Source organism: Perna viridis, chromosome 11, assembly GCF_037379345.1.
Source record: "Perna viridis isolate PV_CMFRI_1.1 ecotype Kerala chromosome 11, ASM3737934v1, whole genome shotgun sequence".
NCBI lineage: Eukaryota > Metazoa > Mollusca > Bivalvia > Mytilida > Mytilidae > Perna > Perna viridis.
Window position 1 is genome coordinate 11,899,213 of NC_142455.1, and position 26,538 is coordinate 11,925,750.

Below are 26,538 nucleotides of genomic sequence, written 5' to 3' on the forward strand. Positions count from 1 at the left end.
ATGCGAAATTCCTATTCCTCATAAGAAATATCAATTCCTTAGCCGTATTTCTAACCCTCATTTCCCTTTCCATAAAGTCCCATATACCATAGAATTAAAAAAAATATTAGAAGGTCAATTGTTCCAGAACAATTAAAAGGTCTTTCCCACCAATTCTCTCCTGACAACTATCATGTTCATGAGAAATGACCTTGCCTCACTTCTAATGGCTTATTCTGTTCTACCCTGTAGAGACAGCTCGATCGACAGTATTTTTTTCTTGTATATAATTTAAAAGGCGAGATTTTTGACAATTATTAAATTTGCAAAATAGTTCTGATTCTTATAAGAAAGATGAATTCTGTAATAACTGTGTTGTAATAAACTATTTTTTCATGTCAATTTCATCAATACAATCAGTTGAGAACAAAATGAACTTGTGATTTTCATGAAAATAGATAAATTCAAAGGGAGATAATTATAAAGTATTGCAAAGCAAAAGGTCTCAATTGTCACTTCCAGATCAAATGGCCACCCCTCTATGAAGTACTAAAACACACTTAACCTAGAATTATGCATTGTAAAGGTATTATTTGAGTGTGTATTGAACAAATGTGGTCAAAATAAAACTCTGAGTGTGGACCCTAAATTGGTACTTTTGAGTCTCTACAAAAGTATGAGTATTGTGTATTAGTGTGAATAATGTGCCTCCATTGTGTAAGTTGGAACAACAATGTCGGAACAAAGTGACTTTACAAAATTACTGTACAATAACTGTTTTTATTATTTTGATAACCAAGAATTCGGTCTCTGTTCTTGCTATTTTAAGGCAACTAAAAGAGTTAATGTAAATTGATTCAGTACATGAGTACTTTGATTTTCCTATTTTAATGACAATTGAAATTTATTAATACATTTTTATTGATGGTGATATTCTCGCTATGCTGTTGTTTAAATGTTTGACCATAAATGGAGTTGTTTTGCATTTAAAGATCGTAAATAGTGGTTTTTACTGATAAAAAGCTGGACATCCCCGATTTATGTGCCCATGATAGGTCTAAGCCACTTCTTAAAAAATGTATTGGAAGTATACTTTTAAAGACAGTTTTCAGAAACTAATATTCACGCATGCATTAACATTGTTTACTTATTGTCTTATAATATAGGGTTATTGCATGATACTGGTGAATATCGTCCGGAGCAGAATATTATATTGCACGAGCTTGCGAGTTTTTTTTCTAAAAAAATGCATTAATTACGGTAAGAACTGCTGTTTTTAACGTGTACACCAATTTTCAAAGAGAGAGGTGATTTTCAATAACGAAAACCGACAGACACCACTAATGGAATTCGTTGTATTCGAATATAGTTCTAGATGTCGCTGGACAGTTTTCCTATATAGATACATATTTAGACAGTAAATACCGACTTACCAGAAGTAGTAACTCATACAATAAAGACTAAAACAAAACACTACAGCAAAAAAGTGCCTAATAGAGATTCAGAAATGACCGCACAAATGAGGTAAAATATTTTATCAAAGTTTGACAAAGAACCAAGAAATCCAAAAACATACTGCAAATCATTTAAGATCAACAGTGAAGGTCCCAAATCTATACGACTTACGGTTTAAAAGTTTAGTGACCAACCGAACAATTTCATTTTAGGTCGCGAAACCGCGTAACCAGGGAAACCTCATTTACACTAGATAATATCTGGGACAGGAAATTGTACGACCAATTTCTGTTCTATTCAAAGAGGAAGTTACCATCGTGTGAAACTATCTCTTTTTGTAGTTGAGTTTTGAAACGGATTTAATTAAAAAAATAAGTTTAAAATGGAATCATCAGTAATAATATTCGTTACAGTTCTTGTTAGTTTGACTTGTGGTAAGATAATATTTACGAAAATCATAATTAAGGATATGTGCATGTTGATCTTAAATCATTTTAGCATTTTAACCTTAAAATCTATCGGTGCAAAAACCTCAATAAATTCAAAGACCCTTAACAAACTGGTTATAAAAGTGGGTCACTTAATATTTCTTTGAACATAATTTATCAAGTTATAGGTGAAAGCAGATATAGTGATATAGTGAAACTGCAGCTCAGAAAAGAAAATAACTCTGTATCTTAATTTTATTTATTGTGAAATTTACCTTCGATAACTGCTAATATACTTCCTGTAAATATTAACCTTAGGCGGCATTACAATCTGTCTGAAGGAAGTTAGGCTATTAGAGTCAACGTAAAGTTAGTATCGGCGTCGTTAAATTATATGGAAGTTTTACAGGACCTGACATTGCCTTTAGTCTGAAGGAATTTCGGAATTAGAACGTACCTTCTATCTAATGAGTATAACATTCATACACTTGAACAAAGTCTTTTATTCAATGGATGTTTATTTATGCATATCATTAATTAATGAAACGACGTATCTGTGTATATAGCCGTAAGGTGTTGTGAGCACTTCTCACACCCTATCCCCCATTAAGTATTTTGACTGAAAGACTTGTCCATTTGCTAAAATCTCTGTCGGTTACCCGAACATTGGCATCGTTTTGTTACTGTTTTAATATCACGAGTGCCGAAGAACGCATAGATTTTGTTAAATCCTCAATCGTTATTGGTACGAGTGATAATACTTTGGTTATTAACGATAACCAATTGATTGTCCTATTTATTATATAGATTTTCTACATAATTCATCAATATTTTCAATATGAATTTTTCAATTCGGCTATTGGCGGATTGATATCAAAGTTGTGACGTTTTGGCGGGATTAAGCGCGAAAATACTAATTGCATTGTAGCTAGCCTTTGACAGAAAATCAATCCAACCATTCACTTTCTAGATAACTGTTAGAACAGTACAACTAGATAATTACAGGTATTATTTTATTTTGTAGTATCTTTTCCACAAGATATAAAAGTTACTGTGTCTGATGGTATACTATATAAGAAAGTAGGAGACAGACTAGCAGTGACTTGTTTTACAGAAAAGCCTGCCAGATTCTTAATAACTAATCCCGTGATATGGGAGAAAGTAGGACGTGACGGTTCAAAAATGAAGATATCCTTACTAGCTAATATTGCTGAAGGACTGAAAGGCAAATACTCAATCGATGTGCCATATAGTGAAGAAGGATTGGCTTTCACGCTTAAATTGAGAAATGGTTTGTATTAGATAGATACCTTATAAAAATTGGTGAGGTGGTATGATTGCCAAAGAGATAGCCGTCCACCAAAAGTCAAGCTACGAGCAATTAAACTTCTACAGGTCACCACATGGTCTTCATAATAGGCAACACACATGTCATAAACCAATCTGTATAATGTCTTAAAATAAGATAAGTTATACTATTCATAAAAGACTAAAATCGATATAATCTATAGATAAAGCGGAAAACGAAAAACAATAAACCAACGGCACCACTTCATCTTCCAGGTTTGGGACAGGCACTTAAAGTATGTGGTGGGGATAAGCATGTTTGTGAACAAAAAACAAAAAAAAGATAAAAAAACGAGTGGGTTGAATAATCAAGTTTTGAGACGTTCAATCATTTTCAAAATGGTGCTATGAATTGAATAAACCCGAAATATGGTTTTTAAACTGGAAAGTCCGTGGCAGAGTCCTACTCTTTAAACATATTTTAAGATAATTGTTTACCTACTGAACAAAATCTTTCAACATTTGTTTTTGTTATGATAATTCTCGAGTATTTTCCCTGGAATTAGGGGTCCATGTATAATCTGCTGTTTATCGTGTTCAAATACTAGTACTAGTAATATGTAAAGTTAGTTTAGTCTTTGGATATTATGAATTGTATAGTTTGAAGATGGGGTCTACAAAGGATTGACTGACAGGTAAGTACAAACAAAGTTAGGAAATATCTGACGCGTTACTAAACAATTTCAACTAGGAACGACACAACAAAGAATAACAATAGGTAATCAAGCGGTATAGTGGAAGAGGTAATCAAGCGGTATAGTGGAAGTTTTATTATGGTTATTACTATTCAAGTAGCAATGCGTGAAGTGCCGATAAAACAAAATTGTAAAAAGATGATGAGGATACATATTTTGATTAGATTATAACATATCAGATTAATAAGCAGCTGTTAATTCATTAAGAGTTTATTCTTGAGGTTAAGCAGTCAGACGTCACGTGACAGTTTGTAACAGAAAACCTTTATATGATATATAAAGAACCTTCGTATTACGACAAGCTTAATGCAAAACAAGTTTTAAACTTGCCTTATATGGTCAAGCTACTAAAACCAAAGATTTTCGCATAATATAGTAGTAAACATGCTGATAGCAGTGACCTTATTTGTACAATTTATTGAATCACAGAAAATTACTGCAAGCCAAAGTAACGATGGGTGCATCAGGGAAGGGGTTCCAAAGGAGTCTACACAAATTATTGATTAATTATGAATGATATTCTCATTATCAAGGCAATATTTCTGAAATCATATTAGTGTTATCAAAATTAGTACTTGAATATAATTGAAGTATGTGTGATTTGGTGAGAAAAGTGCAAAATATCAGACTTTTGTCAAAAAAAGTTATAACATTTAACTTAAATTCAATACAGGCATCTAATATTAAAGGTTAATCTGTAAACTGAAAACAATCCCAAATACTGGGCCACCAATTATAGTTATACAGCTGAATACCAGGGGAAATAATTCGTCCTGGTCTAATGTCCAATGTGTTCCAAGAACAATGAAAAATAAATCGAAATTTACAAAAAGACTTTTTTTCATAAGAATACAGTCATGTTATGTTCGTTGTCTGATACTCTCTGATAAAACGAATCTATCGTATTTGGATTTATGTCTTGAGATTGACACAGAATACAACACCTAAACACATACATGTAGGCCAAATAATAAGCGATACCTACTTCGAAAGAGTACTCGCTATTTCTGTTCAAAATCCAAAAACAACTGATACACATACCAAGTTATCTCAAACAGAAGTATCAACACGTCCAATAGGATTTTGTTAAAACATATCATAAAATGTCTTTTTGCAAATGCCAAAATATATAATGTTTCTACAAGGAAGTGGGACGAAATGTTATGAAGTTATTCAATGTTTAATTTAAAAACAAGGGAGTCAATATTAGAACCAATAAAACCATAATTCAAAGTTTAAACAATGATAAGGTGGATGACCCGTACGGACAAGTTTATTCGAATATTTTTCCTGACTAAAAAGATTCTGTTTAAACTTTAAAGCCTTATTTTTTTTCATTATCATAAAAGCTAGGATATGAAATTCATTTTTGATGTTTTTCCCATTGATATTCTGGCATAACGGAAAATTGCCTTATGCATCACAACACTGTATATAATGCAAAACATATAAAATTATACAGTGCTACCCGTTGCACAAGTGACGTCTTTCCTACTTGAAAATTTCACTTTCAATTTCAAATATTTTATTGACTTAAAGTAAATGAAAGGAGGGACTGGATATCAGGCTATGCCTATATACATCCTCTCCCGAAACAGGATGGATAATAAAGTATATAATATCAAATATTAATAATAATTGTTTAAACACACGATCGACCAACAATGCACTAAAAGGAAAATTTTTAAAAATAATTTTAAGTTACACATATTTTAGGAAATGGAATATGTAAAATTTATAGCGTCATGTTCAATTACAGTATACACGAATATAAGCAGAATTGTATAAAACAGCATATACTATGTAGTCACCCAGGCGTGTACTTAGTTTTAGATATTATTGCTAAAATTGAACAGGATTTTATTTTTCTGGACACGTGAACAATAATTGTAGTTTATCGAAATGATAAAATCTAGAACTTTTAAATCATTTTATAAATTTTGGATGTTTGCTATTATATTCATGGTTTTGAAGAAATATATGATTATCCTAAGTTACATTAAAGAAGAACGTAAAGGTTGCAGGAGAAGCAGCCGGTAAAATGTGGAACAACAATACCATGCATATTATAAATACAAAAAGCGAACCCTTAGCATTATTATAGGTTACATTAATGGACATCTGATCGTAAGACTGAAATCGTTTTGTGTCTGATATATATTGTAAAACAGTAGTTGCGATGTGTTTGTTCTCCTCCGGAGACAGATCATCCGAACCACATAAAAGGAAATCAAGAATGGGGAATCGATCAGGATAGTTCCTGAGAGCATCTAGTAATATCGCACGCTCTCTGGTATAAAGGAGACAAAAAAAAGTGATAGGCATTCTCAATATTTTCACCGCATGCACACTCTCTCAGAAGATGGTTTAAAATACTTGAAAATACATATGATATGCAACGTGCATGCATACGTTTTCTAGAATTTACAAGCAGATGACTCCAAATGTTAATTATTTGAAGTGGCCATATACAATTTTTATAAATTTATAAATTATATATAAAATTTGAAGTGTTCATCCTTCTACAGGAAATTATCAGCGGAATATTGACTTTTGTGTCACAACATAAATTTGAAGTAGAATATATGTACTGTAAATAAGGGAAATGTCGATATAATGCGGAAACAAGTCAATATATAGAGTACACGATCGCTGGTATAATAGTTGCACATCCTGAATTCCTGAATGAGATTAAACACACGGAATAAAGCGCTCGGCTTAAAATCTAAAAACAGGGCCTAAATGTAGACGGTTGAAATAGAGACAACTACATACACAACGTAACAAACGGAATAAAAAAAGATTACACATAAAATATGAAGATAAGGGAAAGAAGATGTCACACAAAAACTAAAGCACAAAAATATGAACTCCCACTAAAAATGCCGGGAGTGACATCACGTGCTCTTGAAGTGTAAGCATGTCCTGCTCCGCCAGCGCCACACGTCGTATTGCAAGTGTGAGTAATCCTGTAAAAATCTTGCAACAATGATGAAACTCCACGACACGTGTTAAACACTATTGAAATTAGGGCGTTATCATTTATGTTTAACTAAGTAAGATGTTTTAAGCGTAGAAGACAACATGGAAATAGACAAATATACGAAACCTACAAAAGGGGTATGTTAAGAAAATATCAAAATCAACCGAAATAAATTTGAAAACTGCATAATTCACTAGTTGAATATGTGACATTGTTTAAAACAAAATTTCACTGCTGTTATTGCATGTTTTGCACTAAAATTGTAAATAAAGCAAAATTAGAAAATTTAACCGAATTATGTTAAAATAGCTTATTTCACATCTATTATGTAGAAAATATAGAGCGCATATGTCGAACTTTTTGATAATTATACTGAATATAGCCTTGTGTACTATCAAAACTCCTAACAAGGGATTTTGTTGTTCATAGCCTTATATATCTTGGGATTAAAAGACTGCCCCTTATTAATGACAAAATCTTGTAGTTTTTTTGTCGTCCTTGTAACCAAATTATGACACAACAGTTTGTATTGTCTGTATAATGGTATTCATATAGTATTTTAGCTTTAAAATATGTAAATAGAAAATTTCAAATAGTAAGTTGAGATTTGGCAAAAAGTCGGCATGAAACTCGTGAGTTTACTCCTTTGATCAAGGTATTAAACGCAAAAGCTCCATAAAACATACGCCATTACATGTATCAATAAAATTTTATTTAATTTGAGGATTTGATTTTGAACTTGATATCACAAAGCAATAAATCATGCAATGAAAATTAACATAGGGCCAAAACTTTATATGAATATTTCAAAAGAAGTAAAACGTATATGTCACAGAACCCAGTAATACGTTATCCCGACCTTTCCAAATAATTGTTTAAATAAGATTACAAAAAGTGTAATCGAAAGAGTAATCAAGGGAACCAAGGTTCTTGTTGAAATCGAAAGAATGTAATCCAGGGACAAAGACTAGAAATGGAAAACAGACGTACACAACAAAGAACATGAGGTAAAAAAATAATACTTACAAAGTAAAAAAAAAAGCAAATGAGCAACTCGGACTCCACTAAGAACTGGGAGCATGGACCAGGTGCACCGTTGGGGTAAGCGTCCTTTGTTTTTTCTAGAAACACCCGCCCAGTGGTTCATAAAAAGTTATGTCCGGGGTAGAAGAAAGAGGAAAGGAAAGATACTACACGTTGAACAAATCAGTTCATGGTGCAGATTGAAAATATTTACATTTATATTAGCTGGATCTGCGTATTTTCATGTGTTTACACTGCATAAACAGTGGGGTCGAATTTATAACATTCATTTGTATGGAGTCAGTTATATAATCATTAGTAAATTGCTTTTCACATCTCCATGAAATTATTTTCATCCGGTATGATGATATTCCTGTTTTATCTGGAAATTTTGGAAAGCACATCTTCAGTCGGACTTTCAGCTATACCGTTAATGACTTCCACACAGAAAAAAACACGTTTGCTAACTGCAATGGTTCGGCTGCTTCATATGGATCTGAAGGGAGAATACGTCTTGTACAAATGGCTAACTTTCATAAACTGCCCCTTATATTTTTGTCGCACTCGTCTATGAAGACAGCTTGCACAATTTAGTATGCTAAAATTCATTTTCAAATGGCCTAATTTGGACGGTCCGGAAGATTGTGGCCACGATGATAATCATTTAGACCCGAAACGTATGGTTTATATTTTTCCGTCCCCTGGTTTCAGTAGGTATGGTATATATCCAATCCCACGGACGAGGTATGGAGTGCAAGCAGAATGGTTATTCAAATGATGGAAATATGAGTATTTCAGTGTTGACCAAACTTTTTTTTTTTAATTTTAATACTTTGGTCTTCAAAGGTAGTGTAAACGAATATTTGTAAGCGAATCGAAATGAAGCATGTACTTACTGAACCAGATAAATCTACAGAGAATACTACGGAGTTGTTTCACATTCTTCAGCTGTCGATAATCAAAAACTGCTTGAATACAGTTCTTTGATAAATATCATCTCTTGAAATCTCACGGCCTAGGAAAATATATGACTTTGATCCGAAAATGCACTTTTTTCACCTAGTTTAAGTCAAGAATTTAAACAATGAGTGAAACCCTGTTCCGAATGTGCTTTATTATTGTCAACCGAGTCACTGTTCACTAATAAGGCTTCAAAATAAAAAAATGACCGAAGTTTTAGTCATATCAGCACTTTGTCAATCATTTATTGGAAGGTATTTGGAACTATTTTCAAACCAATTAGAAGTCAAAAGTAAGATTTTAAATAAACCGAAGCACGTGTTGAATACGGTGTACATTGAATAGTCATTTACCAAACTAATTTGGAGAAACCCAGAATAAATGTCAATAAAAAGAAATATAATTTGGACCATTTTCGAAAATGACACAATGAATTCCTGAAGACTGTGTTATAGTATATTAAATAGCAGTCTTCATAAAAAGTCAGACAGAAGGTGATTCTCGATGTCAAAACCCACCGAATTCAATTTTATTTCTTGTTCAGAATTACTTACAGACCACATAAATAGTCATAGATTTTCATTTGAGTGTTGCGCTATTGGAAAAAAATATAGATTGTACATGAAATAAGCAAGAGTTATCGTTCTTGATTCTGTTCTATTTGGCTGATGTTAATGGTAAGTAAATGTATGATTGTCTCAAAAGTACAGATCTCAATATTGAAAAGACAACTGTTATTTAAAAATATAGTATATGTTGATTGAAAAAGTATTGTTTGTACGGTGGGTTTTTCTTCACCATGAATCACTTTAATACGGACAGTGTCTGCATTTTCTTATTGGATTTTTACTTAAATCTCTTCAGTTTGAGAATTCAGATATCTGGAGAGTTTTGAGACTCATTTTCCCTTGCTACCTCTTTTTCTGTTACAGGTACAATAATACGTTGTCTAAATAGTTTGTAAAAGTGACCGCAAAATAATTCTCCTTTAATTGACGGTAGTCAATAGTGTTCCTGGTGTAATTTAAATCGGATTCGCTTTAAGCGTGATTCGGTATTCCCCCACGTTTGTGTAACCCAAATTAGGGTTAACGTCTGTGACAAATATTTCTGCTTTGTCCCTTACCTGAAAAATTACAAAGAACAAAGAGCTGCTGATTAAGTACTTCTCCGTCTAGGAATCGGCCAAAATGTGTGGCACATGAAGGAACAAAACCCAGAGATTTTATTGCATTATCAAAGTATTTACAACTGATAACCACCAGAAAGAACAATCAAAGCGGGTGTTTGTAGAAAAGCGGAGGACGCTCCCAGATTTTAGTGGAATCCGAGTTGCTCATTTACTAATACTACTTGTATGTATTATTTTAGTTGCTTTATGTTCTTTGTTATGTTTGTTTATTTTTCATGCGTGGTGTTTGTCCCTGGATTACGTTCTCTTAATTTCCGCTAGAATCTTTGTTCCCTTGATTACTCTTACACAGTTTGTTTGTTTGTTGGGGTTTAACGTCCAAGCAGCAATATTTCAGCTATATTCAGACGATGAACATGAAATGGATGATAAAATGAACATGAAATGAAAAAAAAAGAAAAAAGGATGGGACACAAGGACAGTAGGGTCGACAAATTTTGATTGCCACTGGAAAAAGGGGGGATGGGTAAGGTCGGGCAATTTAGCCTCCTGTGGCGGAGCGCAAAGGTTCCTACTCCTATCGAATATCACAGCAGGGTTCTTTAACGTGCGAGGAACGTGGCATCTTACCCAACACGGTGCACCACTATGGTTTGCGGTCAGGTTTTCCGTATTATAGCCTGACAACCCCAGCATGTAACACACCAGGGGTACCCCATTCCACCACCTGGGGCACACATCCCAGTTGCTCTGTGGGCAGAGCGCCTAGCCCCCGGCTAGGTTTCTGAGCACTATTTAGTCGCCTTTTACGACAAGCTTAGCGCTGCTGCAGGCCTATTCTTTTAAACACCCGGACCTGCACGGGGACTAATAAGCTCTTACACAGAAAGGTACTAAAATTGCTAATTTATAAAATTATCATAATCAAATCTACATTGACTAGAGTTTTTGACATAACAAAATATGCAGACGACTTCTCACACTAGAGTCCCGGCAAAGCTTCAGTTACGGAAACTATACAAAGAGAAATATGGTTATGGCAAATTGTTACAATTTCATGTATAATCATTTAATCTAAGTATTGAATATCTATAATACTTTCAATGCTAAAAGAAGAAAATAATGGGTGATTTTGACATAAAAGATTTGGGAGAACTTTCCTAGATATCAATTACTGATTGAAATATGAGAAACAAATACATGAATGCATTGGAAACAACATCTGTTTTCTTCGTATTCCAGGAATCACATTTGAAGATGATGGTTATCTTAGATGTTTCATTGAAAATAATGGAAACGTATTAGCAGATGCCACAACTGAGGTTGTCGTGCTGAGTAAGTAAAATGTGTAATTAAAAAAAATATATGGGAAGGCAGGATAATATACATCCTCCACCCACTTTGGTCTGTTTGGACAGTACAAAAAACGGATTTGTTTCTATATTGCAGGCCAAGATACATGTATGTAACAATTCAATTACTACGTATACGGTCATAAGCTTTAAAAAAAAAAAGAAATGTGCCTCGGTAGTGTTGTTGTTTATTTTCTGTATTTGTTGAAATGGGCAAAATATTAATTTTAAGATAAATTGATTATTATAGTATTAGTAAATATATTTTCCATTCTGGACCTTATTTAAATCCTATATCTATAATAATTGCTCAAAAGAAGGCTGCAAAAAGATCAGCGGATCAGTACAGTATGCCAAGGTATTTGTTTACGGAGCGATGACAGATAACTTGTTCAAAAATCCACAATCTATAATAATTGCTCAGGAAAGTCTGTAAAGGACCGCAGATGAATACAGTATTCTCAGGAATTTGTTTACTGAGCTAGGACATATAACTTGTCTATCATTTCTTGTTTCATTTAATAACCAAGTAATTTTTCTATTGCTTATTTTGTAATAGGATATATACATACAAGTTTTATTACAATTCATTCATACATACTTAGTTCAAAATTGAAATGGCAAAATAATTTCTAGTTTACTTCAGTATCATTCTAACATCAAGGGATAAAATGGACTTGATATTCCTACACTTGCATCTGTTTTTGTTAACCGAAGATGATTTAATATGATCTATTTTTGGAATGTCATAATATACTGGTCCGAAACCTATAATGACATATGGACTGGTTATCCCATCAATTAATTGGTCTGGTAAAAAATTGAGTCATCTATTTCTTTATGAATTCGACAAATATTTCCACAATAAAACCAATTGCTTACACTACCGTTTGTCAACAAAGATAAAGATGAAATTAACTTACCTGACATCCTCCATCACAAAACGTCACGGACAAAATTCCCCTGTATTTCAAAGACAAATCAATACCGATTAATTCATATTCATATACCTCACCTATTGCGTCCTAAATGTTCAATTATACAGTACCTGTATGGGAAAGTTAGTGGAAAACCATAAATCTGTGCTATCCTATTTTGGCCTCCTTACCAAAGACGATAATTGTGATCTACCGTCTATGTACTGGATCATATAACGTCACAAGAAGCCGTACAAACATTGCTACATAGCTGGATCTGCAAAATATACCACCTTCCTCTTTCTAAACATTTAACTTCCATACTCACAGCAGTCAAAGATGGTCTCCAGTCCTACCACGACACTTCTTACACCCGTAGTGGTATCAATTAAATGTTGATCCTGTTAATCAATATTAAGTTAAAATCCCGATTCAAAGCATTACACATCGTTGTTACTAAAAAAGCGATATACTTAGATACAAACACATAGCTCTTGATAGAAAATCCTTATACTTTGCAAATGATAATTCCAAATCATCCTCCAACTATACCGAAGAAGAATTTTTAAAATGTTGGATTTTTTATAGACAATATATTTGTGCAGGATGGTGGACACAATTTTCAACAAAGGTCCGGAATTCCAAAGGGAACAAATTATACTCCTTACAGCACCTGCATATGGAGTTTCCTATCACAACTCATACGTAATTCCAGGACTTGCCATAACTACGCAGATTTTTTGTATCGCGTAAGACTTCTTTAAATCAGGCTTCTGGAACAGGGCTATATTGTTTTAAGTTTAAACTCATTACTACAGAAGTTTTATGGTCGACAAATTGAACTCTTATGCTTACCCTACCAGTGCACCTGGTTCATGCTCCCAGTTTTTAGTGAAGTCCGAGTTGCTCATTTGCTTTTGTTACTTTGTATATATGATTTTAGTTACTTTATGTTCTTTGTTGTGTATGTCTGTTTCCCATGTCTGGTCTTCATCCCTGGATTACATTCTTTTAATTTATGCTTTAATCTTGATGCCCTCAATTGCTCTTTAATAAATACTGCATTTATACGTTTGATAGGTTTTTTTGTCTAACTGTTTTTTTTTATCAATCTTATTTCCATATTTGTTTGGAAGATTCAAATCTGTCATATGACAGACATATTATGGCACGTTTTTACAAATTGTGGAATGGCAGGTGATAAGTGTCCTGTAAACGGAGTGTCTTTTTTTTTAATTCGAAAAATATAACTTTTGCAAAAAATCATATACCAACTTGATTATTGACAACAAAGACCTGTAGAAATTAGAATCCGATTTTGTGGCTCAGATGGTGGCTGTTGTTAATCAAAGTTGGTTCATAGTATTAAGGCAGTAACGGCGTTTTGTTTTTGTTTTTGTTTTTGTTTTCATTTATTTTACTGTTTGTTTTAGAAAATATGGACAAAATGATATTTTCTCTTGGAAACACTTATCTTGACACAATATTTTCTAATATCAAACCAATCTATCTTCAAGAAGGTTATTATATGCCAACATGTAAACCAAATGGATCCTCTGTTTAACAATGCATTAAAGTTATGTTATGTTACGGGATAAAATAGGTTTTAAGTCTTAATTAAAACTGCTTGACTATTTAATTGGTAGATTTTCTTCCTGTCTGTACACATGGACCTCTTTTTCATGTCTGTACAGAATTATTTCAGACAGAATTCTTTTAAGAGAGATAATATGGTTGACGATACTTCAGTAATAATTTTCTTGACAGCAGTAACTTCTGCAAACAATCTGCTTTTAATAATGCGGAGGTAGCTCTTTTAGTTCTTTTTCTCCAGTGCTTTATGTTTATTTTTATTTCTAATAGAAAATATGGACAAGATGACATTTGCCATTGGAGGCACTGAACTTGACACAATATCTTCTCGTGCCGAACCAGTCTACCTTGAGGAAGGAGATTATATTCCAGTTTGTAAAACAATCGGATCTAATCCAGCTTCTACAATTAAAATATACCTCAACGATGTTGAAATAGGGACTGGCCAGACTGTTGTAAGCATGTGCAATATCAATCTCGTTTTTCTTTTAATATACAATCATATACTTCTTTTGGTGCAAGTATATTAGGATTTAAACATCTCGTAACTTTTATTTTATTGTTTTATTGTTTCGTCAGTGATTGTTTTTGCTGGTAAGGCCATAATTGTTATAATTTTAATTTTACAAAATTCTGAGGATAAAGAAAAAGTCAACAAGTGTTGCTTTATTTCGATTCTAACCTTGTTAAGAGAAGTTTCATTTTTAATTCACTTATGTGTTATTTTCTGCTAGTGTTACTATCATATTTATCTTTATAAGGGTATGTGTAGCACCTTATTATATTACTCAAAGCATTAAGTGTCTTTCATCTTTCATACAGGTATGAACTTGTTGGGGGAGAATAAAATCAAATAGTATCATCGTTTTCTTTTTTTTCAATTTATATTAAAGGGCAGTTGGGATCATTTAACTAAACATTAAGAAAAAAATACCTCCTCACCAGTTTGTTATCTACAATTTAATAATCTTCTACTGGCACAACTGATGTTTCAAAAGCAATTTCAATTCGTCAAATTTACGATTGATGCCTCCAAATCTTCCAAAAAAGAACTTTCGTGTTTTCTCCTTTTATCATTGCAATACAAATAGAGTGTAGTTGAAAACTTGAGAGTTATTTAGAAATATTAAAGTCACCTACATAATGTTTACATTTTGTTTTTTTTTCTTTGGGGATTATGTTTCAATCAAGGAAATTAAATTCAACAAATGTTGGTGTGCACTATTATTTCATGTTTCCCTAAAATTTGACATTAGTATACTTTTGCCGCATCTCAGGTTTCAGCTCAGGATAAAAGTCGAAAAGAACCACCCCGGGTGTTCAATACTGAAAAGAGGATGAACCTAAATATAGCTGCACATCATAAAGGCCAGATACTCAAATGTGTCGCAGCAGTCCACAACGATACTGACATGCAAGGAGAAATATCTTTTCTACTTGATATATACAGTGGTTAGTATTAGTGGTTTATACAGTATCATCCATACTTATATCAATTTTGCTTTCTCTCAGGTAAAATTATCCTCATGGATCTTAAGTTGTTGACCAGAAACATATTGCTATTCACTGGAATAAAAACTGTTATAGTGATTAAATCTCAATTTAATGAATTTTTTGAAATGGAAAAAAATTACAATGCAAAGCTATATTTGGCTGTTATCTGATCATAACAATGCAAAATAAACTTAAAAAACAACCCAACAGTACAGTTTACTGTGCATTAATGTATCAAGAAAAAGTCGAATTCTGGTGCATTCATATATTTATATTTTATAAATCTGTTTTTTTTTTAAACTCGATAAGTTTCCTTCGAACGAAGTTTTCACTGTTTTCAATGTTACAAGAACCAACTACCCTTTTAGGTTTGGAATCAGGTATTTTTCTTAAGAAACCATTTATTTAAGTTTTCCTTGCTAAAAGCGACAGTAGGACTTAATGTTATACTTTGTCTGGGGTGTGACATGTATTTTGTGGACGCAGCTGTTCGGAGTCAATTCTCTGATACCTTAAAAATGTTCCGTTTTCCACTTGAATTACTTTCAAATTGTTAAAGCTATTCCGGTTTGTTCATCACGGAAATTGTTGCTAAAGGTTATGGTTTTACAATCTGGCTTTTCATGAATATATTACTAAGTTCCTGAAATTAATATTGTTTCAGATTCATTCGTGCGAGACAATTTATATACTGTGATTACAGTGGCTAGCATAGTTATCGTATTGTGTTTGTCTATTGTCTGCTACTTTTTCATAAACAGAAAGATCAGAAAGTGTAAACCGCGTATAATAGAATCTCAAAGTGAACCAAAACTTGAAAATGGCAATCGTTCCAGTGCAAACGCAAACAGGGGTGACAGTGAGATTATCGATGATCTTTATGAGTTAATTGACGGAAACCAAATGACACATCATGACTATATCAGTAAAAATGAAAGTATGAACTTATTGGCACGACGAAGAAATTGTCAAATTACATCTGAGCTATATGCAACAGTGGTGCGGGATAGTTTATCTGAAAGAAGTTCTAGTAATGATTCAAACGAGGATAATCAACAAAGCAATGAAAAAGACGGCGAAGGTAAACAACATATATGTGAGGTACACTTAAACAATGATAATGATGGACTTGATGTAAGTTCTATGGAAAATCTACACATCTATTCTGCACCAATAAAAGGGTCTACTTTTGACGGAGAAGAAGACACAAAACAAAATTAGGGAAACAATTTACATCAATTAACCGGAAGAAAAAAGAAATATTTAGATGGGAAAATGGTAAGACAGGAAAAACAGATGATTCGTACCTGAACACGCTCACTACACCTCATGCCAAAAATATGTAATACTTACTAAGCTGTTCTGAGGCATTTTGAAGATGAAGAAGAGATGAAGCGGGATTCCAACTTTAACCTGTACAATCCACGGAGTAAGGAGATAGATCGGATTCAAGTGAAATTGAAAATATAAACATACAAAATGATTCATAAAACCCCATCTTCCTTTAAACACTAACAGTTTCCATGAATACCTTTTACTGACTTCCTTAACTTCTTTATAAAATATCGCCTAAGGAAGAAATGAAACGAATAGAAAAGTTTGGAGTCGCTATCATGATCTTTTCTCTGAAAAAAGAAAGTTTTCGACTTAATAGGCTACAATGAAGAGATCGATGTGTTCAGCAGTCTTTTTAGTGGAAATAGTTCATCTCATTTTCCAACTTTTAAGTTTTCAAATATTCTAAATTAGCAGAACTATTTTGAACAAAAATTACTTACGAATTCTAATAAAAATTGCAAAAATCAAACTGTTTAAAACCTTTTGTCTATGTAAACAAACTAGATAAATTGAATGAACATGTGAAAATCCTAATTAGAAAACAGTTTACTTGATTTTTATGAGCAACTCGGCGGGTGCTTCTAGAAAAGCAGAGGACGATTACCCTACCGGTGCACCTGGTCCATGCTCCCAGTTTTTAGTGGAGTCCGAGTTGCTCATTTACTTTTGTTACTTTGTATGTATACTTTTAGTTAATTTATGTTCTTTTTTGTATATTTCTGTTTTCCATGTCTGGTCTTTGTCCTTGGATTACATTCGTTTGATTACCGCTATACTCTTGGTTCCCTTGATTACTCTTACTACTTACGTTTAAACTTTCTCTCTAAACCTTATAATTTAGTTTTGACACTCAAGTATCTCAAGACTAGTTGAAAAAAATAATCTGGAATGGAATGGGAAACATATAAAATATAAGGAATATTTAAGTTTAAACTTTCTCTTGGAAATTTATCATTGGGTTATGCCATTGAAGTATTTAAAGACATGATAAATTTCTGTTTTCTGGGACATTAAACATTATGACTGCAAGTTTCAACCCATTTTTTTTAAGTAAACTAGATTCTTACATTTCACTGGAAATCAGTTTTAACATAAAAAATTTGTTTATATTAAACGACCATACTTTCATACACTTGTTATTCTGAGTATAGGAGTGTCTGAAAAATTCCCAACGATGTTAGTGGTCTAGGGCGCTGGACTTTGTGCAGGCGTTGTTGCCATAGATGAAGGAACGACCAAATATTTGCATCACAAATTTGACAGTTTTAACATCGTTGGGAATTTGTCAGATCCTTTTATAAGTTTATATCATTTTCCCTGTATCAATTTGATCCGATGGAGCAGGTAGCGAATAGAGTCGTCACATTCTGAGACGTTTATATAATATAGATTTGTTGCGACATGCATCATTAATTTGATCCTCTATCCTATATAATAACACCTGCATGAACTGATTAAACTACAATACATCGTATACTAAGTTACAACCCTAGATTAATCTTACGAGGAGGAATGACCCGGCCAGCGAAAGCTATATTTTCATATTTGCTTACATCGTTGGGGATATGTTGATTTCAACACGACATATAATTCATCTGCTGGTAATGCAATAGTGATAACAAACAAATTGGTCTAACATCCTAATCACATTTGCATGTGTCGATAACAGAGTGGACTTAAGTAGGTGTAGAAAGCAAGCTTTACATACATATATTGTTATGATGCTAAAATTGAGTGTTTGTATTGAAATGTTGTTATTATTTGTTCATTTCTTTTTTACTTTAAATACAGAAATAATATTATTTGTTTACATGTACTAAGGAACATTGTATTTTTCTTAAGAAGTTCATAATATTGTAAAATTAAGAATTCTTGACATTTGAAGCTATGGGACTGATGAAGACACAGATTAGAAAATTTTCCGAACATTAAATTGAGTAACATTGTACCTATAACTATGACAGTTGTATCTTGTCAATATCTTTACTTTTGTCATAAAAAAATACTAACATTGTAACTTGCATTTTTTACCTTGATTTTTTTTAAGTTTGTATATGTATATCATTTGAATGTTTCATTTTGGGTGTTTCTAGAAAGCGGAGGACGCTTTTTACATATTATTTTGGCTATTTTATGTTTTTGTTGTTGTGTATGTCTTGTTTTTCATGTCTGATCTTTGTCCCTGGATTGCATTCATATTTTCCGCTATAACCTTGGTTCCCTTGATTATTCTTTGGACTGTAGCACATTCCATTTTTCAAAATTATGCGACAGGTCAACAATTTTAAACGTCGATGAAACATCAAAAAAGGAAACATTACATTATTATTATTACATTCCGTATGTTTCTCTTATTTTTTTTCTATTTTATTTAAGATGGGCACTGAAAAAAGTAGCCCACTTAATTGGGGCCGCGGCCTATAAAAATAGCATCACATGTACGGCCGATTTTATTCAGTGAGAATAGCGTGTTTTAATTATACGTACCAAAAATGTAATGACTTAACTATTAAATAATTTAAAAAGTGTCAAAATTGATTTTTGAAGGTATGTTTTCAATAAAAAACAAAATGGATGAGTTAAATCATCTTACAAAAATGTGCAAAATGTGTCGCTTGTCACACGTTAAAACTGAGTTCAAAGCTAGAACTCTAACAAATAGGCTTCTGGAACAGGGTTATGTTGCTAGAAGATTGAAGTCATCACTACACAAGTTTTATGGTCGTCCTTCATGAACTCGTGGATCGTTATGGTGTATCCATCCGCACCATGAAAACTGATTTATTCAACGGGTCATAGTTTTCCTTTCCTCGTTTGTCTACCCCGGACTTGACTTTTTATGAGCAACTCGGCGGGTGTTTCTAGAAAAGCAGAGGACACTTACCCTACCTGTGCACCTGGTCCATGATCCCAGTTTTTAGTGGAGTCCGAGTTGCTCATTTCTTTTGTTACTTTGTATGTATGATTTAAGTTACTTTATGTTCTTTGTTGTGTATGTCTGTTTTCCATGTTTGGTCTTTGTCCCTGGATTACATTCTTTTGATTACCGCTATAATCTTGGTTCCCTTGATTACTCTTTTGAGAGAAAACAAACAATTTACTGCTAATTGATAAACGGAGGTTGCTAAAGTACTGATTGTATTGAAATTGATATACATGTAGTTGGAAATAAAGCATGAACATAAAATAAAACTACCATAAACGCCAAAATCAGAAGTTGAAAAACAGCAAATGAAAATGCGGAAAAAATATCGAATCTCAGAATGGAAAGAGAGAAGGACAAGTAGAATGAAAATACGAAGCGCAGAAATAAAAATATATGGAAAACTATAACATGAATATTGTACCTAAAAATAGCAACATTAAAATCAAAACAAACAGATTTGATGCAGATAAACATTGACGTTTGGTCCAGGATTAAAACAAAACCTGTTGATATATATCTCCCTTGTTTGTCGGGAAAAAGGCAAATCGTCGGCTATCCATAGCAGCGGGCAGTCATCACCGACGGCAAGTGATTTTAACTCCTAATATTTTAATGAGGCAGCAGTTGCTTAATTATAACTCGTGGTTGACTTGTTACGTAAAAAACTCTGTTCCAATCATGGTTGTTGTTTCTGTCTTTGATTTACTTCTTTTACTTTCAAAATTCAGTTTTTTTTTCTAATGTCGCTGGAACTGGAGTTGGCTTCGATCAAGCTTTTATTTCCAACCAGATATCTGCAATCACATTGCCAAAAAAGAATAAATTACTTCTTTTAGCCTGTGTTAAGCGATTACATCTTTATAAAGTTTTCACAGATATTGAAAAGGCTGAAAAAAAATTTATCTTCTTTGCTGTAAACCTTGTTTTTCTTGCAGTTCCGCGATACAATAGTACGGGATTAAATACTATATTTTTATTGTAAATTTTTCACTTCTTGTAAATTAATTGATTCGAAAAGTTTTCTCTATTACAATTCAAACATTTTGTGCACACGATTTTCAAACCATTCTTAAAAGTGGACTTTATATTAAGGGATCGAACGACATTTACTGATATAATATACACGTACATTAAGAGAGCTTTTCATCGTTTCAATTTCGTTTTTTGCGAAATTAGAGATGGAATGTTATGATTTATCAGGCGCAGATATTTGATTTGTTGTTGCCTCTGTTTCTTTTTACAAAATAACTTATTAAGAAAGAGATAAAACAAGATAAAAAAAAAAGAAAACAAACAAACCAATCGAAACAAAAGAATCAAGACATTACAAGAGCAAGATTGTTTTGCCATATCTCAAAGTGTTAAATCTTTGTCCCTTGCAAATAAAAACACTACAACCTACAATAGTGATTCATGCATTTCTTAATGACAAATATTTTATGATTTAATATCCTTCAGTAGACCTCATAGGAACTGCATTCAAAATAAAAGTGCAACTAAAAGTTGCGCATAGGAGATATCAACATTTAAAACTTGGTTATATTCTACTACAGAAAAGTACGAGAGAGTAATAAAGGGAACCAAGGTTATAGCGGTAATCAAACGAGTGCAATCCAGGGACAAAGACCGGACATGGAAAACAGACATACACAACAAAGTAACTAAAACCATACACACAAAGCAACAAAAGCAAATGAACAACTCGGACTCCACTAAAACCTGGGAGCATGGGCCAGGTTTTAGTCGGAATTTTTACGCTATAACCAGGCAAAAATATTTCACGATATATAGAAGATGAAGGAAATGAACATACGAAGAGTTGTTTTTACGTAACATATGTAATTCATTAATTATCTTGAGATAGAATGAATCAACTTCTGCCTGGGTTTTACAAAAACAAATTGAGTTTCAGAAAAAAATTAACACAACATTGTAGGTTTCATGCAAAGATAAGATTGAAGCCAGATACATTTAGATTTTCATACAAAATATCAAATTACATTTAAGAAGTCTATAAATGTTTTTACGACTTATGAATATTTCAGTGAAGTTAAGAGTATATTTAACTTAAAAGAGATAATTCGTTTATATAATCCTGACCACCCCTAAAAATGGTAAAATATGAAAGTCCTTTTGAAACAAATACATCGAGAACTGTAATTAGTTTATAATCATTTTTACGATATTTTTTTTAATTAAAAAAAAAATCCCATGTACATGAGTTTAATCATCTAAAACTAAAAGTCATTAAAAAGTATTTAAAAATGTCCATCAAAATTAAAAGAGTCCCAACTACTATACTAAACCTAAAAAAAAAAGCAGTGGTCCTTTTAACAAAAATCGTAAATGTAAAATAAGTCATCGGTTCTGACGTCTAAATAGATCAATGTACTGTGACGTCATGACTACGTCTATTTGTTGTGAAACGGGCTGTTAAGTAAGTAAGTAATTTTATATTTAAAGATGGGTTAAAGAGTACAAACAACATATAACATAAGCTCTCGAGAACTTTTATACCGGCAGTTTCGTAATCTATACTCACCGTACTTTCGATGTTTGTGCCCATAACCTTCTCAATGAGTTTTCAGGTGACGAATTACATAACAGCACCCATAAATCTTGAATAAAACTATAGTGTATGCAAATCTCGTCACGTGACTCTATGGCTTCATGAGAATGATGGGATTTCGTTTACCTTTGAAACTTGGTCATTAGTATATCGATGAATTCAGTATTGAAAACGAAACATTTCTTCATAACCATGGTTCCCTTGATTACTCTTTCATGTAAATATACAGATAAAAATAACAAATATCTAGTTCTTCATGATAGAAATATAAAAAAAAAGCATAAAATAGTTTTTGCATTTAAAGACCGATCGGTCTTCAGATTTCAATACATTCTACATCTGAAATTCCGGAAAGGGAAATGAAACTAGACTTACACACACTATTGCAAAAGAATGTATATTAGTTTCAAAGGTTTTACTTACAGTACTTTCGTTGTTGCTGATAGCCTTCTTAAGGAGTTTTTAGAAGACGATTAATATCATCCCACAGCTATACAGCCTGTATAAATCTTGCCTAATACTGCAGGCAATCGGAAACTCAGAAGAGTAAGCGGAATGATGTTATGTCGAAAATCAATAATAAAAAATGTGCTCTTGTGATATATGAAAATGAATATTCAGTAATGGATGAGCAAGCATCAGTATGTAAAAAATAAAAATAAATATGAACTGTCAACCAACTTATTTACCTGGGTAACCATTTTTTTTTTTTTTTTGGCGATTTATTATCTCACTCTTATTTCAAACAATCTCGCAAATAGGTATTCTGATATAAAAAAGACTAATAAAGGGTTATTGTTCTTGAAATCCAGTTTAATGACCTAGGTTTTTCTTAAGCTAAGATATGCTGATGCAACATCATTTATGAGAAAAATATGACGCAACTCAAAATCCTTATGAAATATATGATGCACTGCTGTTTTATATGTCAAAAAAGTTATGAACTATATAGAACATACTTTTAATTGTACTTCTTAGTATCATAAATATCCCCACGAATCATATAGAAATTATATTAGTTTCGTTAAAATGAGAGTACTGATGATAAATGTTTTGAAAAGCATAATACTAACCATCGAGGATAACCAGTTAAAATGAGATTTCTCCATGCATGGCAGAGTCATTGTGGACTGTTGCAACACAACACATTTGAGAATCGTGCCGTTACGTTGTAGGGTGAGTGTTAGGTTCATCTCTTTTTCAGTATCAAACACCTGGGGGTGGTTCTTTACGATTTGTATCTTTAACAGAAATCTGAATTGATGTCGAAAAAAGTTTTTAATGATTTTACTATTTTTTTCTTATTTATATTCTTTAGATTTGAGACAAAAAAATAATTAAACTTGAATATCGCAAATGATAAACACGATTTTAAAACCATTCTTAAAAGTGGACTTTATATTAAGGGATCGAACGACATTTACTGATATAATATACACGTACATTAAGAGAGCTTTTCATCGTTTCAATTTTATATTTGGTTTGAATATCATAAGAGAAGAAGAGCCTCGGTACGTTTGTTATGATATTGAAATGAATTAAAGCGATACTCAATTTTATGAGTAAAAAACTATTTTCTTTGTGATTCTACAAAAAGGTTGATCGCTTCACATTTAGCATCCAACACAATAGAAATTCTAGCGATCAACCGTCTATGACTTCACCGGTTATTTCTAGAACACGTTATGCGACACCTTCAAGCATACAACAGCTAAACATATTTTACACGAACGTTTCATTTCATGTTTATGGTTTGGTATAGAAAAAGAAACACCAAACAAACGATGCTTTTGCAGTCTACATATGATATACATTCACATAATGATAGTCATGTCTGCATTTAGATATGCACCTTTTCAGGAAATGATACATTTATCTCCAACTTAAATCAAACCAAATCATAAAGAATAACTTTGGCAAATGTCAATTTTAATGTACAATTTATTCAATGTTTATCTCAAAAGTGCAACAACCAAATGAAAAACTAAGACTGCTGTCTATGTGATCAGTAAATGTATCTTAACAAGAAATACAACAGAAATTGTTGGGTTTTTATAAAGACTGCTACTTAACACAATTAAACTAGAGAATGTAATACATATATTTTATCATATAGCAGACAATTTTCACGGAAGCCAAATTTTGTGATTGATATGTGTGGAATGATTTTCTTTAAGTCCGTGTGGACACACATTCTTGTGCCTTGAAACTGTGTGAAATGAAAGCTTAAACATAGGAAGACATTAAGTTTTTTTTTTTTTTAGAGATTTCGATCAACTCCCTTCATAATATAGTGAGTGATAAAATCTTGCAAAAAGTTCACGGTAAATGCAAAAAAAAAAATAATAATAATAATAATGTATTTGGTCTAAGCCTTACCAATTGTTGGTCAGTCCCTATTTCAACGTCATTGAGATACATTTTAATTACAGAAGCTTGATTGGATCCTATAGTTCTACATGATGACATGTAATCTCCTTCTATGAGGTAGATTTGCTTGGCACCAGAAAAGTTTAAATGAAGTTCTTTGCCACCGATTGAAAATGTCATGTTGCTCATATTTTCTACAAAACGATAGAATATAGATAAAAAATGAAATTCATATCTTTGACACGAACAACGCAAACCAATTATAGATATGTAAGGGAAAAAGAAGGGAATCAGGATTTGAATTTTTTTTAATCCAGGAGTAATGACTAGGCAAAGAAAATAAATACACTCAACAAAGAAGTGTAATGATTAAAATAACGAGAACCTTTTTTCTGTGTTTTTGCTAAGTTCAAAACCCTAATTTCGGTAAAAATCATCGGAGCGGAACGACAGTAAAACTTAACCTATAACTTATCATGGTGATAAAAAAAAGTCCGGAAAACTGATAAGGGACGGACTGAAGGAGGGTCACAAACATTATACCCTTCGCAACGTCGTTCCATGGGGTATAAATATGAAGTGCTGTAAAGGTCCTTCTACCACAGCCAAGGTCAAACAAATGACCAACTTCATATTCGAGGAAAGGTCTCATTTCCGACAGAGTCACAGTAGTACTTGGGTCTATTATGGTCACTATTTCGTGAATTTCCTTGCCTGATCAAAGAGTATAGATTGCCACTGTTGAAAGGGTGTGGTGCTTAATGTCGGGCAATTTAGCATCATGTAGCGGAGCCGAAACTCCTAATTCCCTTCGAATACTACAATACAAACGTGCGAAAAACGTGGAATTTTTCAACACAGTGAGGTTAATCGTAATATGGTCTGACGACCCCAGCATATAAGATGCCAATTGTACGCCATTCTACCATTTGATGCTTAGTTGCTCTGTGAACAGACAGCTCTTACCCTTGGCATGGGTTCTTTGTGTCTTTTGGTCGCTTTTTATCAGAATTTGATTTTTTTTTAACGTCGTTGCGTGGGGTATAAATATGAAGTGCTGTAAAGGTCCTTCTACCACAGCCAAGGTCAAACAAATGACCAACTTCATATTCAAGGAACGGTCTCATTTCCGACAGACGTCACAGTAGTACTTGAGTCTATTATGGTCACTATTTCGTGAATTTCCTTGCCTGATCAAAGAGTATAGATTGCCACTGTTAAAAGGGTGTGGTACTTAAGGTCGGGCAATTTAGCATCATGTAGCGGAGCCGAAACTCCTAATTCCCTTCGAATACTACAATAGCTTTCCTAAACGTGCGAAAAACTTGGAATTTTTCAACACAATGAGGTTAATCGTATTATGGTTTGACGACCCCAGCATATAAGATGCCAATTGTGCGCCATTCCACCACTTGAGGCTTAGTTGCTCTGGGAACAGAAAACTCTTACCCTTGGCATGGGTTCTGGGTGTCTTTTGGTTGCTTTTTTTTACGAGAGGCAAAGTGCAGCTGCGGTCTATTTCATTGACAAAGGGACCCACACGGGGCTCAAAGTCTCCATATTCTTGGTTGTATATTAGATATTACCACAGATTTCTCCCACAAACGATCAATTATAACTTTGAGTGAACGTAGCCACGCACTTAGTATACCCTTTGTAGTGTGCATTAATGATATCAAATCTAATGTTTCAAGACATTGACAACTGTTGTTAAGAGAAAATTGGAAAAAAATCAAACGCAAAACAGCCGCTTATGGTCATTTTATTTTATCAAGCGGAACAAAAATTGTATTCTTTATTTCGCAATAAAAAAAAATGTAATTTATTATATAAAATTTGATTTGGATCTTCAACTTAACATTTATTTGGTTCTGAAGCTGCTGCGCATGCTTATTGAAACACATGTATAACGACATTTACTATATTTATATGATTGATATTATTTGAATTTGCAGACAGACATCATTCAAAACGTTG

General features: G+C 32.8%; 1 protein-coding gene across 1 annotated transcript; it reads left to right on the top strand.

Annotated features, from left to right (window-relative positions):
• Nucleotides 1-1,738: 1,738 nt before the first annotated feature.
• LOC148602999 (uncharacterized) lies at nucleotides 1,739-19,215 on the top strand. Its single transcript, XM_088553041.1, has 6 exons — nucleotides 1,739-1,868; nucleotides 2,887-3,153; nucleotides 11,245-11,337; nucleotides 14,135-14,319; nucleotides 15,142-15,316; nucleotides 16,023-19,215. Exons 1-6 carry the CDS (start codon nucleotides 1,817-1,819, stop codon nucleotides 16,577-16,579), a joined length of 1,329 nt encoding a protein of 442 aa, XP_088409167.1. The 5' UTR covers nucleotides 1,739-1,816; the 3' UTR covers nucleotides 16,580-19,215.
• Nucleotides 19,216-26,538: the final 7,323 nt, after the last annotated feature.

Bases quoted from the DNA above. Each gene is read 5' to 3' on its own strand.
- LOC148602999 (XM_088553041.1), top strand. From the start codon at position 1,817: ATGGAATCATCAGTAATAATATTCGTTACAGTTCTTGTTAGTTTGACT. The intron at 14,320-15,141 runs GTAAGCATGTGC...GCCGCATCTCAG, and splicing joins TAGGGACTGGCCAGACTGTT to GTTTCAGCTCAGGATAAAAG. The intron at 15,317-16,022 runs GTTAGTATTAGT...ATATTGTTTCAG, and splicing joins TCTACTTGATATATACAGTG to ATTCATTCGTGCGAGACAAT.